Raw genomic sequence first — 14,229 nt, forward strand, 5'->3', positions numbered from 1 at the left:
CCTGATGCTTCTCTTCTAATGACCATCCTTCCCATTCTTGTTCCCTCAACCCACCCACCCAAGTCACTGGATGATCATTTCTGGAATAAGTAGCTTGTGGTACCAATGTGGATCTCTCTATCATAAAGGATGTCCAGGCTCTGGCACTACCTGCTCCAGTGACCTCTAAGGGAGCCAATGCCTCTGGACAATTCAAATTTGGCCTCAGAAGGAGTCAGTTCCCAAGTAAGTGCCACTTGGAGGTAGGAGGCAGCACACACTGAGGGGGCTAAGAGGGAGCACTAGGAGTTTTCTGGCCAGGGTGGAAGGCACTTCAACAGCCCTTACCCAGGCCAAGATGGGTCCCAGGCTGGTTCCCTGCTACAGATGGGGCCCCTCAGGTCTGGGAAGGTATCAGAGTTCCCTCCTTATTCCCCTCCAGTGCTTTTCCCACTCTGGGTTCCCATTCCTTTCAAACACAGCCAGGAGACACCATTTTGACCTAACCAAATGGCATTGATTTTTTTCAAAACAGTAATACCTAGGTTTAGCAAAGCTGCTGGGAAGCAGGCACTCTCCCACACCACTGGTGGAAGTGCAAACAGGTGCAACCTTTCAGGAATTAACCGGTGATATGCAAAGTTCTCAAAATTATACCCTGTGACCAACAATTTCATTTTAGGAATTTATTCCCATGACCATACTCACAGACAGACTTGGATCAGTACCGCAGTGCTATTTATTTATTTATTTATTTATTTATTTATAAAAAAAATTTTTTTAAACATTTATTTGTTTTTGAGAGAGAGAGACAGACACACAGAGCATGAGCAGGGGAGTGGCAGAGAGAGAGGAAGACACAGAATCCAAAGCAGGCTCCAGGCTCCGAGCTGTCAGCACAGAGCCCGACGTGGGGCTCGAACTCACAAACCATGAGATCATGACCTGAGCCAAAGTCGGATACTTAACCAACTGAGCCACCCAGGCACCCCCCACAGCGCTATTGAAAATCAAATGGTACATGAGAGGGGCTCCTGGGAAGCTCAGTCAGTTGAGCGTCTGACTTCTGCTCAGGTCATGATGTCACAGTTTGTGAGTTCAAGCCCCGTGTCCAGCTCTGTGCTGACAGCTCAGAGCCTGGAGTCTGCTTCAGATGCTGTGTCTCCCTCTATCTCTCTGCCCCTCCCCCGCTCGCACTTTCTCTCTCTCAAAAATAAATAAATATGAAAAAAATTTTTAAAAATCAAATGGTATACGAGAAATGCCTCAAAGGACAAGGGAGAAATGGATGAAAGAGCTGTGTTGTATAAATAAACAAATGGAATATTACTTAGCAAGAAAAAGGAATAAACTCCTAATAGCTATAACATGGATGCATCTCAAACATATTACGCTACGGAGAAAAAGGCAGACAGAAAAGAGTACGTATGTGTAACTCTATGTATATCAAACTCTAGGAAAGACAAATACAATCCAGAGAGACAAACAGTAGATGGCTTGCCTAGGGCTGGGAGCAGGATGGAGTGAGTGACTGAGAAGGGGCACAGAGGAGTTTTCTAGGTCAATGGCAATGTTGTACATCTTTTCTTCTTAAGATTCTGTTTTTAAGTTTACTGGGGCAATTGGGTGGCCTGGTCGGTTAAGTGACTCTTGATTTCGGTTCAGGTCATGATCTCATGGTTCGTGGGTTCAAGCCCCACATCAGGCTCTGCGTTGCTGGTATGGAGCCTGCTTAGGATTCTCTCTCTCTCCTCTCTCTCTGGCCCTCCCCTACTTGTGCATGTGCTCGCTTGCTCTCTCTCCCTCTCAAAATAAGTAAATAAACGTAAAAAAAAAAAATTTTTTTTTACGTTTATTTGTTTATTTAAGCATTCTCTCGGTATCCAATGGCGGGGGGGGGGGGCTCGAACTGATGACCCAGAGATCAAGAGCCATGTGCTCCACCAACTGAGCCAGCTAGGTGCTCTGGCAATGTTCTGTATCTCGAACATGGTGGTAGTTACATGAATGCACACATTTATCAAAACCCACTATACACTGTAAACTGTATGCACACTTAAGATCTGTACATTGTACCATAGATATAGCTATCTGGGTGGCTCAGTCAGTTGAGTGTCCAGCTTCGGGTCAGGTCATGGTCTTACGGTCTGTGAGTTCGAGCCTCGCATGGGGCTCTGTGCTGACAGCTCAGAGCCTGGAGCCTGCTCCCGATTCTGTGTCTCCTCTCTCTGCCCCTTCCCAGCTTGCACGCTCTCTCTCAAAACTAAATAAACATTAAAAAATTTTAAAAAAAGATCTGTACATTGTACTCTAGATTATAACTCAGTTTTAGAAAATGAATAAGCATTCCACCTAAATATCCAACAAGAAGATGAGCCAATCAAATCCTGGTGTATCCACACAAGAAAATGTGATGCATGATACTGTAGAAAAGTAGTTAATGATGTAGAAAGCTATTTGGTATATACAGTGAAGGAAAAAATTAAGTTATAGAACCATAATATATATTTAGATAGAAAATGACCAAAAAGAAATAGTCCATCCATTCATTCAATAAAAACGTATTGAGTATCTACTATATACCTTCATAATTACCATGAACAGAAAAGCCAAAAAAAAAAAAAAAATCCCTTCTGGTCACAGAGCTTCTGTTCATTGGTTTCACAGAAAATATTTAAATTATTAAAATATACACATTAAAAAATCAAATGGTACAGCACAATATAAAGTACACTACTTGTGTTCAAACACACAAACACACACCATATTTGTGTTTGTTTACACATGGAACAACTTTGGAAGGATTCACAAGAAGCTGGAATTGGTGGCACCTTTGAGAGAAAAACTCACAGAATGGGACAGGGTGGAAGAAAGCCTATTTACTACCTACCCTTTCATATAGTTGGATTTTTTTTTTTACCATGTTCTCATATTACCTATTCTAAATAAGCACAATTGCCTGTTTCTAATTTTTTTTTTTTTTTGCTGGTGTCCAATAGCCAGGATTTCGGTGAAGAATGATACAGAAATGCATGAAATGAACAGAGTGTTTTGAGGCAAGGTATTTTCCATTTTTACTAAAAAAAAAAAAAAAGCAAAAACAAAATAAAACTGTATCATGATAACATGCACACAAAGGAACAGAAGAACCTAAACCAAAATATCAACAGAAATGACTTCCAAATGGTGAGACTAACTTTCTTTGCTTGCATTTATTTTTGCAGTTTCCTAAGCAAACAAGCAAAACAAAAACGAAAACAAAAAATCAAAAACAACCCACCCCAGTCTGTGTGTGTGTTTAATAACTTTTAAAAAAACAAAAAGAGAGAAAACAGCAGACCCAGTGTCACCTCTTTCTGCCAGGTGCTCAGATACTCCAGACAATCGTTGGCTGTACTCCCTTTACCCAAGGGGCAGTGTGGTTTAGAAAGACAAAGAAGAAGTCAAGGGCAAGGGCACAGGGCCAGCTCAAGGCCTTAAATGTCCTCTCCTTACTTAGCATATGCTTCCCCAGCCAACCAGGGTGCCTGCCAACCCCCTTCTCCACCTCAAAATCAAAGCCCCAAAGCCCCATACCCATGTATTTTCTCCTGGGACATCTGGGAGGCAGGTGGGGCAGGGATCACACTATCCTGAGGTGCAGATGAAAGGAAGCCAGCAAGATAACTTGCATCTTCCACAGATAAGGTGCACAGAGACCAAGTGTCAGGTGAGCACTGTGGGCACACTGAGCACTTCTGTTGTCTAAGACCAGAGGGGCTCATGAGAAAACACCCAGTTCTGATTCACCTTTGTCCCCAAGCTTCCTATAGAACACAAGTAGGGATACTGGAATCTGGGTGTCTTAAAGCTGGATGCCACCATGAATGACATCTCATCCAGCCCCCCAACCTCATTTCTCACTCCATCTTCTGTCTTCTGCATACAACCCCAGGGGTAGCCCAGATCACCCTTACAAGTGGGACTGTAGGAAACCCCTCCTTATACTAAAAGCCTCACCCTTCCCTCCAGAAAGGGGCCCTGAGGGCCAGCTGCTTAGGGTCTCCCTTGAAGACCACAACCATAAGGCAGCCTTGTCAGTAGGCCATTTGGGGTCTGAGAGGCTTGAATGACACATTTCTGGAACTGAGCTGGGCAGACACGTCCTGTCACCAGTGTCTAGAACATTTTCTTATTGATAGCTCTGGTTTTATCTCATGATTTGGGAAGAACTGTCCCTTGAGTGTGCAGAAACCCAAAAGGAGGGCAAGAGAATAGAAAAGCCAATTATGGGGTGACCTAGTCAAATTGTGGAGCATGGGCTTGGGTCAACACTTTTTATGAAGAGTCAAATGTTCAACCGTGCAGTGGAGAAATTTGAGGAATTTAGGGAGAAGAGCGAGAAGGAAAAATATTGATGTTGGAAGTGCAAAATAAAAGGATGTGAAAGCTTTAGAAGCCATTAGAAAACAATGTGGCTTTAATCCAGGGGTGGCAGACTGAGCTGGGGTGAGATTCTGTTGTGTCCAGCTGTCAGAGTTCAGGCAAGAGAAGACGGCCCGGAGGGGTCCCTACTCTGCCCTGGCAGGTCAGAACACCATCATGTCCACCCCAGGGAGAGGCAACAGCAAAGGCCAAATCACTTCAAGGTGAGAAGCACCATACACAAGTGAGGTGCCAGAGCCAAAAGAGGAAGGCCCTGGCCTGGCAATCAGCCCTTCCAATGCCCAAAGCAAGGCCAGAGCCCATGGCTGCTGGCTTCTCAGGGTGGCTTAAAGAAAATCCAACTTACAGAGTCATTGTAACACCGACTAAAGCCAGAGCCTACAACGCCACGGATGGAAGAGCCTTGACTCCCCTGCCTTGTATTTCCAATCTTTGTTAAAATGGACGTTTTTGCAAATGAATCTACGGTCAAGCTCTGATACAATGATCTATTCGCTCTCAACAGAGTTACTCATACCCTCTGAGTCTTGTAGTTTCCCATCTGTAAAACAGGGTCAATCCCAGCACTAGGGCAGATGAGAAGTGAGATAATACATGGAGGACATGCTTGGCACACTGCCGGCATCAGGAAGTGCTCAATAAATAGTACCCGCTAACATTATCATCGCTAAATGTCACTTTTGTTGGCGGTGTTTAGGAAGATCTTTGTATAAATTCAATCACAAATCAGTAAAAATGTCCTTGATCAGTCTACTGGTTCAAGAAATGTGGTCTCACACAGCTCAAGTTCTCTAAGTGTGGAAGGAAGCAAGCTTCAGGAAGCAGCTGATTGCTCTGCAGATCTGGAGCAGGGCAAGGAGACCCCCAAGGTGCCACATGACCCCAATCCTAGGAGGAGGTGAACAGGATGAAGGAGGGAACCTCTAGCATGCAGGCTCCCAGGAGCCCTGGAAGATAAAGCTACCAGGTCAAAACAAGTAGGGCTTGTCCACATGGTTTTGAGAGCGTGGGATCTTAAATTTTAAAGCTTAAAATTTTATTTTAAAGCTAATTTTAAACTTAAGGTGGATTCACCTTTTGGTGGGGAGAGGGGAAGGAGGCTCTCAGCTTTAATCTGAATATTCATGAGGGCATATACCTCGTCACCAGAAAACATCACCAACAGTCTCACTGTCCCCACTGGTGACAGTGATCATCTGTGATCATGTTCTCCTTCCTTCATGTTCAATGAAGAAGTTCAAGGGCACAGGTGTTACAAGTAAGAAGCCTGATTCCCCTGTACTGGCTGGCAGCCCTTCGCCCCAACAGAAAGTAGCTGGAGAAAGGGGTTCCAGGTTTGCTCTAGAAGAAGCAATAGGGCAGGAAAGATGATGAAGGGAGCAATTTAAGTCTGAGCATGGGATAAAGGTGGCCTGAGAGGGAGACACTTCTCTAGAGCGATCTGGAAGGAAGGAGGGTTCCATGGCTGCTTAGATTTTGCCGAGGGCACCTAGCTTCTGGGTCCCAGGTACGTGACTTTTGGCAAACTGAGGCTTCTCCCAGCCTCAACCCCATCACCATCCAATGGCCCAAAGGGATAATGATCCTTCTCTTAATCAGGACTACCTGTCACACTTGTGAAGCGTTCACAAGGTGGTCACAAACCCCAAGCCTTACTCTGCATATACTCTATGTGAAAGGGACTATCAGTTTCACATTCAGCTTCCACTCAGCAATCGGTAAGTGTGAGGGCACAATTCCTGTCATGTGCCTACCACAGTTCTTAGGTCCTCTCATCACTCCTAACATTACTATCAAATTCACCCCCCAGGTTATAGAAAAGGAAACTAAAGAAGATTCATTCTTTTCACCACTCCACTCAGATCAGGGAGGCTCCATTCTAGACATGGACACCTGGCACTGAACAAGACAGGCACAGGACTATTCTTGCAGAGCGTACATTCTAGTGTAGTGGAAAAGGTAATAAACAGGCAATAATTCCAGATGCTGGTAAATACTATAAAGGAAACAAAACAGGATGCTTTGATAGACACAGAGGAATAGTATTAGAGAAAGACAGACTTCAAATAGAGGGAACAGCCAGTGCAAAGGCCCTGAGACACAAAATGAGCTTGACTTACTAAAGGAAGAGAAAGGAGGCCATTGTGGAGAAGGCCAATGTAGGAGACAAGAGATGAGAGCAGGTGGGGCCCAATTATGTCAGATATTACAGGTACAGGTAAGAACTGGGAATTTTACTGAAAGCAATAGGATGACAGTGGAGGTCTTTAAGCAGGGAACTGACACGATCTAAGTTCTGGTGGTGGTGGGAAGAATGGACAATGGAAGCCAGGTTCAAAGAAGTTTAGAGAGGTCATACAAGCAGCTCGGGGTTTCACCGCCATAACTAGTGTGCATCTGACACCACCGTTCATTTCCACAGTGTCACATTTTACACACTATAGTGTAATGCTATTCTGGAATGGCACATCTGACAAAGTGGGGCTTCCACTAGCTCGGTGATCCAGCCTTGCTTCCTGCATCAGTCAACTGAGCATAACCATGCCCGGGTCGATGATGACAGTTCAACGGCACACACACAAACACACTTTGTGTTTATCTGGGAACATCTGACAAACAACAGTGTCTGTGTGCCAAACACACACAAAATTGTTCTACAGTGTTAGAAATGTAGTACTAGAATAGATGTTGACTAAAAAATTACTCTGGGAAAAATGAAAGGCCAGCCCTCATTCCTTAAGAAAGGTGAGGCTGGTATGGCTGCTAGGTTCCCCTTAGCCCTCGCTTTTCTCTGCAAACTCTCCATAAAACCAAATTGTCTCAAGAAGCATCTGGGGCGCCTGGGTGGCTCAGTCGATTAAGCGTCCAACTCTTGGTTTCGGCTCAGGTCATGATCTTGAGGTTTGTAAGTTCGAGCACCGCTTCAGGCTGTCATCTGCTGTCAGTACAGAGCCCGCTTTGGATCCTCTGTCCCCCTCTCTCTCTGCCCCTCCCCTGCTCACATACAAGCTCTCTCAAAAAAATAAACATTAAAAAAAAAAAGCATCTGCTTCTTTGAACAGAGAGTGGAAATAAAGGAGGAAAATAGTTAATATGGGGGGGCATTTACATTATAAACCAAAGGAACCTGGGATTGCCCTGATAAGACCAGCTTCAAGGTCACAGAGGACCCTAGGCATCAACCCCTGAGTTTTCCATTTCTATCCTGTAAAGCCTCGACAAAGCTCTTCTCCCTCTGAGGCAGGCAGCCCAACAGGAAACTAAGAGTGATATGGCTTGGGTGAGGCACAATTAATGGGGGACCGCCTGCCCCTGCTCCTCTGAGTGGCTGGAGGGGTGTTCAGAACACTCATATAAAAGACTGGGGATTCTCAGGTGACTGAGCTGGTTGAGTTTATACTGCTTTCAGAAATCCTTCCTGCTAGAAAGGGACAAATTATACCAGTCATTGCTCACAAGCTATGAGGAGAACTGATAACCACTCAAGCCTATGATCAACAAGGAAACCCAATTTCCATGGCAGTTCTTCCTAGTTCATTTAGCCACTACCTCCAGGAAAGGACCAGGACTATACTGCCTGGCCTACCAATCCACTATCTCTGCCTTCTAACACTTTAAGACCTAGATTTCTTCTCCAGATGCTCAGAATGTGTGGCACCTTGGCCATTCTGCTCCAGGGAGAAGATCAAAAAAGCTACAGCCTGGGTAACCAACACAAGACAGAGATAGACTAACAGGTACAGGCAAAAGAAAAAAATATTAATTTGGCTGGAAGACAGCCACTCCCTAATGAGGGGGCAAAAAACAACAACCCTGAATATCTGGTGACTTTGTAAGAACTCCACAGACACTGGGTGCAAATGCACTACCTGTCTGTGTAGGGACCCAGGTACCCCACTAGGAAGACCTCTCCTTCCCTATATTGGGTTGAATTGTATCCACCCCCTTCTCACCAAATTCATGTCCACCTAGGAAATAGGGTCTTTTCAGATGTAATCAGTTAAATTAAAATACTGTATTAAAGTAGACCTTATTCCAATGACTGGTGTCCTTATAAGGAGAAAAAACAAACATAGAATGCTGTGTGACAACCAACTCAGAGTTTGGAACGATGCATCTACAAGCCAAGAAGGGCCAAGGATCAGAATGACTCTGCCAACACTTTGACTTTGGACTTGTAGCCTCCAGAATTGTGAGAGAACACATTCCTATTGTTTTAAGTCCTCTCCTCAAGGCAACCCTAGAGAACCAATATACTCCTCTATTTCACACCTGTTTCCCAAACCACCCTTCTCAGTCTCAGCCCAAAGACAGAAGGCAAGACACACAGGCCCTTGCCTCAGTGGCCATCAGCACTTCCTTTGAGGTGAGGGGAGGGCAGGGATCCCATTTCAGCTGCCCCCAGAGGCAAACTGGCAGGGGAGTGTTTGTTTTCTTCTCACAGCCTCCCAGTTTTGTCGCCTTTCATTTAGACTGTTTTTTCTTAAAGTTTACTCAGTTCCATCCTAGAGATTTGTGGGGGTTTTTTTGTTTTTGTTTTTGTTTTTGAGGGAGACATAACTTCTATATACCTTACACTTTCGCTTACCTAACATTTCTTTCTACCCAGTCACAACTTTTACTATCTTAAAAGGAACTGTTAGGTCATTACAATCAATGGGAAATCAGCATCATTGGTCCTATGCAGAACTTGCTAGATTTTCATTTTTTAAATTTCACATTAAAATGAATACACAATAATTGTTTCTTTTAAAGGTACCATTTAAAATAATCTCTTGTGGCAATACTATGGGAAATATAGCTTTAAGGACTACAGTCACGATCTCTGAGTTCCTAACCAGTAAACCAGTTAAAGCTCTCCAATCTCCAGTTTCTCCCCCACAATTTTCCGGGAGAAGGCTAAGGGCAGGAAGAAAGCAAGGCCATCAGGAGATCCAGTACCTACAAGGGACGACCGGAGGACATCGAATCGAGACCCAAAGGCACTTTAAATACCCAGCCAACCGCGGCAGGGAGGAACTGACCTTCTCGCGCAGGGTGCAGTGGACGTCTGAGGCGACGCGCCCTTCCCACCACGGCTCATCCATCATCGGGTATGCAGCACAGAGATCCGACGCTACCGGGCTCTCAAGGCGCACCCTGCATGGACATGGGCAACTTGAGCAGCCGCAGCACGCCTCCCCGGCTCGGACCCGCGGCATCCCTATTCTCGCTAGTCCCCGGCCAGGGCCCGAATGGGCGCCCCTTCCTACCCCGCTGAGAGGAGCCGGTGGTCGCCTCCGGTCCCAGCCAAGGGTGCGGTGCCCCCTTGCCCTCTGCTCGAGGGAGCCGGGGCCACCTGGAACTCTGCAACAACTTGCAGAATTTTTATCTTCCTTTTTGCAAAAGTTGCGCAGAAAGTTGCCGACTCCGCTAGCTCACCCAAGGCTGGAGCTCCGGCAGCGGCCACCGGCTCGCCGTCCCCAACTCCTCCCCCGCCGCCCAGCCTTTGTCCTGCTCCCACATCCTGCCCTCGAGCCGGGGCGAAAACTCACGCATCCCTCTTCGGGCTTGGGGGGCTGCGGGTGCCAGGCCCCTCTCAGGGCCAAGCCGGCGGTGCCCTCGGGTGTCTGCACGCGGCTGGGCGCGCGCGCGCGCGCGCGGGGCGCCCCACGCTCTCGACGTTCGCCTTCGCAGCCCCGCTCGCCCTCGTCGCCGCCGCGCCCCTGCTTGCGCTCGGGTCCCGCCGCGGCTCGCAGCCTCCCGGCCGCCGGGGGCCTCCCTCCCTCGCTGGGGGAATTGGGGGCCGGGCCACGCGCATGCGCCGGCGGCCCGCACCCCGTGGGGCGGGGGGCTGGGAATTGGAGTCTTTCTTTCGCCGGCGCTGGCTCCGCTTCCTGCCCGCCCGCCTCCCCCGCTTGGGTGGAAAGCTTCCTCTCACCTTCGCGGAGGCTCTGGGTGGCCTCCTGGGCTCCTCGCTGGCTTCCGCGGGGAGCTCAGGGACCGCAGCGCCACCTGCGCGCACCACGCGTGAAGAGCGCGGGCAGGATGCCCCCAGAAAGTTCTGTCTCCCGCGTGCGCTGCTGTGGCCAATTTTACGTCGGTTCCACCTGTTTTTTCTTTCTTAATTCTTCTTCTTCTTTTTTTTTTAAACTCGTCTCGAGATGGGGAGGTAGATTTCTAAACGGACAATTCCCACTAACGCTCCAGAAAAGCCGCTCTTGGTTACCCACGAGTCCTGAATTCAAAAGGAGGCTCAGTGAATCAACTGGTATTTATTGTGTTCCTGCAGAGTGTAGATCTGCGTCTTGGAGTGGTGGAAAACCAACGGTACCGTGGATGGAAAGCATTGTCTTTTTAATTCAGCTGATTGTTTTCGGAAAGGCACTCCCTTTAATCAGCTGATCTATTGGCACCACAGTGGGCTGTTCTCTTGGCTAATGGTTTTTTTTTGTGATACTTTTTGAGATTCGCAGACTTGTTTCAAACCCACCTACAAACTGGATAATTTTTGCCAAGTTCCTCACATGTTCTAAGACGGGGAACCCTCTTGTGTAAAATGAGAATAAAAATTGCACGAGCCTGTTGAAGATACTGTATTATTAAAGAAGATAATTCGTGTGAAGTGATAATTGCCATGTCAGGTATAAAAAGAACACTCAATAAATAGCCACCACTAAAGCGCCTTTAGTTTCTGACTGGTTTCCTGAAAGCACATACCCACCTGGAAAAAAATTTTAAAGTCAGCTTTGACAAGCTTCAACTGGAGCTTAAAGAGCAATTTTAATGTAAAATATATATAGTGTATTATACGTATATTATACGGTATATATACTCTTGTAAAAGTGTGAAATACCTAGGAATAAAGTTACTGAGAAATAAAGGCTTTTAATGAAGACATTATAAAAGTTGAAACATAATAAGAAAGTCTTGAAGAAATAGAAGGTGAAAATACCAACTTTACCCAAATTTAGTCCTTTAATAAAATTCTAATGATTGTGGGTAGATGAGGCTGGAAAAGATAACATGTAACACTTTCTGTAACATTCAAATGGAAGAATATCCATGAGAAAATCTAAGAATTTTAAATTTTAAAAATGGAGGAGATAGACCTATATTACCAAATCTTAAAACATATCGCTAACCTGGGGTGCCTGGCTGGCTCAGTCAGAAGAGCATGCAACTCTTGATCTTGGGTTCATGAGTTCGGGCCCCACATCGAGTGTGAAGATTAATTAAAAAAAAAAAACCAATAAAACATAAATTTAAAAAAACATATTGCTAAGGTATAATTATAATAGTGGTGTCAATACAAGAGTGGATGGATAACCATCAGTGGAATAACTGAAGTCTAGAAACGTATACAACATACTTAAAATCCAATCTTAGGATAAATGTGGCATTTCACTTTTGTGTGGAAAAGGATAAATTCTTCATTAAATTAGGCTGAGGAAATTAGTTAATTTGGGGGTAAAAATAAAACTAGAGATTTATTTCAATCATCATTCAAATAAATATAAGAACCTGTCAAATGACAAAACTAAAATAGTGATGCCTGGGTGACTCAAGTCAGTTGAGCGTCTGACTTCAGCTCAGGTCATGATCTCACCGTTCCTGAGTCTGAGCCCCCACATTGGACTTGACCACTTCAGATCCTCTGTCTGCCCCACCCTCTCTGCCCTTCCCCCACTCATGCATGCATGTTCTCTCAAAAATGAATAAACATTTATAATAAATGAATAAACATATATAATATATATACATGTACTATATATTATATATATACATGTATATTATATATATACATACCTGCCAAATGACAAACCAAAACAATTTAGTAACAAGTCTGATGTCCTTTATTCAAGGGAACACAGTCCTTGGATTGGGAGAGTGCAGTGTCTCACCAGCAGTGGAGACCTCTTCCAGAGGGATTTTGGGCAAGAACAAGTTTTATAGAATGTTACAAGAGGTAATGCAGAAGCAAGGCATGACTCATTAAGAGGTTAGAGATTTCCTTATAAGGCTAGCAGGTCCTATTTCCTAAGGTAAGGTAAACTAGCTAAAGCTAACTTGGAGATGTGTGATTGGTGTATATTAGGTTTCCTTGCCAGGTGTTTCCAGAAAAGTGCAGAATGACTTAGGTTTAGATTTGTGATGTGGCGCAGACTACTAGGGTGGCCTCTGTTTTAGGGGTCCCTATCTATAAATTAGCTTTATCAAGCCCAAAGAACTACAAACAACAACAAAATACAAGACAATTAAGAGAAAATATAGGTGCATTATTTCAGAAGAGAAAGCCCAAATATAAAGCACAGAAAGAAAGCCAAGGATGAGTATATATATTCGAGTAAATATGCAAGAGTTAGTTAGATATATCAGATGTCACAAAAAAGGCAAATGACAGATTGGAGAAAATGTTTTTAACAAATGTGACAAAAGGTAGATCTTACTATCTGAACCTCTCATAAATGATTACCACATGAAACACATCAAAATTCAGAATTTCATGTATGCCATGAAAGAAGGAATTCAAAAGGATTAGTATCATTTTTAAAACGTTCATACTGGGGCGCCTAGGTGGCTCAGTTGGTTAAGCATCCCACTTCGGCTCAGGTCAAGATCTCGCAGTTTATAGGTTCAAGCCCTGTGTTGGGCTCTGTGCTGACAGCTCAGAGCCTGGAGCCTGCTTCAGATTCTGTGTCTTCCTCCCTTGGCACCTCCCCCACTTGTGTTCTGTCTCTGTCTCTCAAAAATAAATAAACATGAAAAAAATTAAAAAAAAAAATAGAGCAGGCGAGGGGTGCCTGGGTAGCTTAGTAGGTAAAGCATCTGATTCTTGATTTGGGTTCAGGTCATGATCTCATGGTTTGTGGAATCGAGCCCCAAGTCAGGCTCTGTGCTGACCGTGTAGAACCTGCTTGGGATTCTCTCCCTCTCCCTCTCTCTCTCTGTTCCTCCCCTACTCGTGCTCTTTCTCAAAATAAATAAAAATTTAAAAAATCTATACATAACATGCGAGTGCTTGCTTTGGCAGCACATATACTAAAATAGGAACAATGCAGAGAAGATTAGCATGGCCCTGTGTAAAGATGACACGTAAAAATATAACATGCAAGGTTGACAAATATATGTTTGGGACAAATATATGTTTGGTGTTGTTGGGAATATAATCCTATCTTACTAAAAGATGGTCTTACTAAAATTTTTTAATATATCATTTGATCTAATTATTCCACTTCTGAAATTTCATTTTATTTTATTTTTTAATTAAAAATATTTTTTAACATTTATTTATTTTTGAGAGACAGAGAGAGACAGAGCATGAGTAGGGGAGGGACAGAGAGAGAGGGAGACACAGAATCTGAAGCAGGTTCCAGGCTCTGAGCTGTCAGCAGAGGCCAACGTGGGGCCTAAACCCACGAACTGTGAGATCAAGACCTGAGCCAAAGTTGATGCTTAACCAACTGAGCCACCCAGGCTCCCCTTTAATTATTTTTAAGCTTATTTATTTATTTTGAGAGAGAGACAGAGTGTGAGCGGGGAGGGGAAGAGAGAGAGGGAGACAGAGAACCCCAAGCAGGCTCTGAGCTGTCAGCCCAGAGCCTAAAGTGGGGTTCGAAGTCATGAACTGTGAGATAATGACCAAGAGTCAGATGCTCAACTGACTGAGCCACTCAGGCACCCTTCTGGAAATTTATTAAAAAAAAAAAAAAAAAAAGCAGATGAGTATAAAGATTTCTTTACAGGGGGTTTTATCACAATGCTTTTTTACTGTAGTGAACTATTAGAACAGGTACTGGTTAAATAATAAATCATGATTAGAACAGGACTGGTTAAACACACATG

General features: G+C 44.6%; 1 protein-coding gene and 1 non-coding gene across 3 annotated transcripts in view; one reads left to right on the forward strand and one right to left on the reverse strand.

Moving 5' to 3' along the window:
- The window catches only part of CCNJL (cyclin J like), an 83,982-nt gene that overhangs the window by 46,254 nt on the left and 23,499 nt on the right, over positions 1-14,229 (reverse strand). Inside the window, exons 2-3 of one of the 2 annotated variants that reach the window (XM_040443766.1) lie at positions 10,325-10,621; positions 9,429-9,543 (exon numbers count right to left, since the gene is read on the reverse strand). In XM_040443766.1, the coding sequence (XP_040299700.1) occupies positions 9,429-9,494 (66 nt within the window). In that variant the 5' untranslated portion in view covers positions 9,495-9,543; positions 10,325-10,621. Of the gene's footprint in view, positions 1-9,428; positions 9,544-9,938; positions 10,130-10,324; positions 10,622-14,229 lie in introns of those variants that run through there. The other variant, XM_040443759.1, reaches the window with a different exon arrangement.
- Positions 13,402-13,513, forward strand: LOC121016851 (U6 spliceosomal RNA). Its single transcript, XR_005784494.1, has one exon. It is a non-coding gene; the product is annotated as a U6 spliceosomal RNA (small nuclear RNA).

This window comes from Herpailurus yagouaroundi, unplaced genomic scaffold (assembly GCF_014898765.1).
Source record: "Herpailurus yagouaroundi ecotype Mexico unplaced genomic scaffold, PumYag 29, whole genome shotgun sequence".
NCBI lineage: Eukaryota > Metazoa > Chordata > Mammalia > Carnivora > Felidae > Herpailurus > Herpailurus yagouaroundi.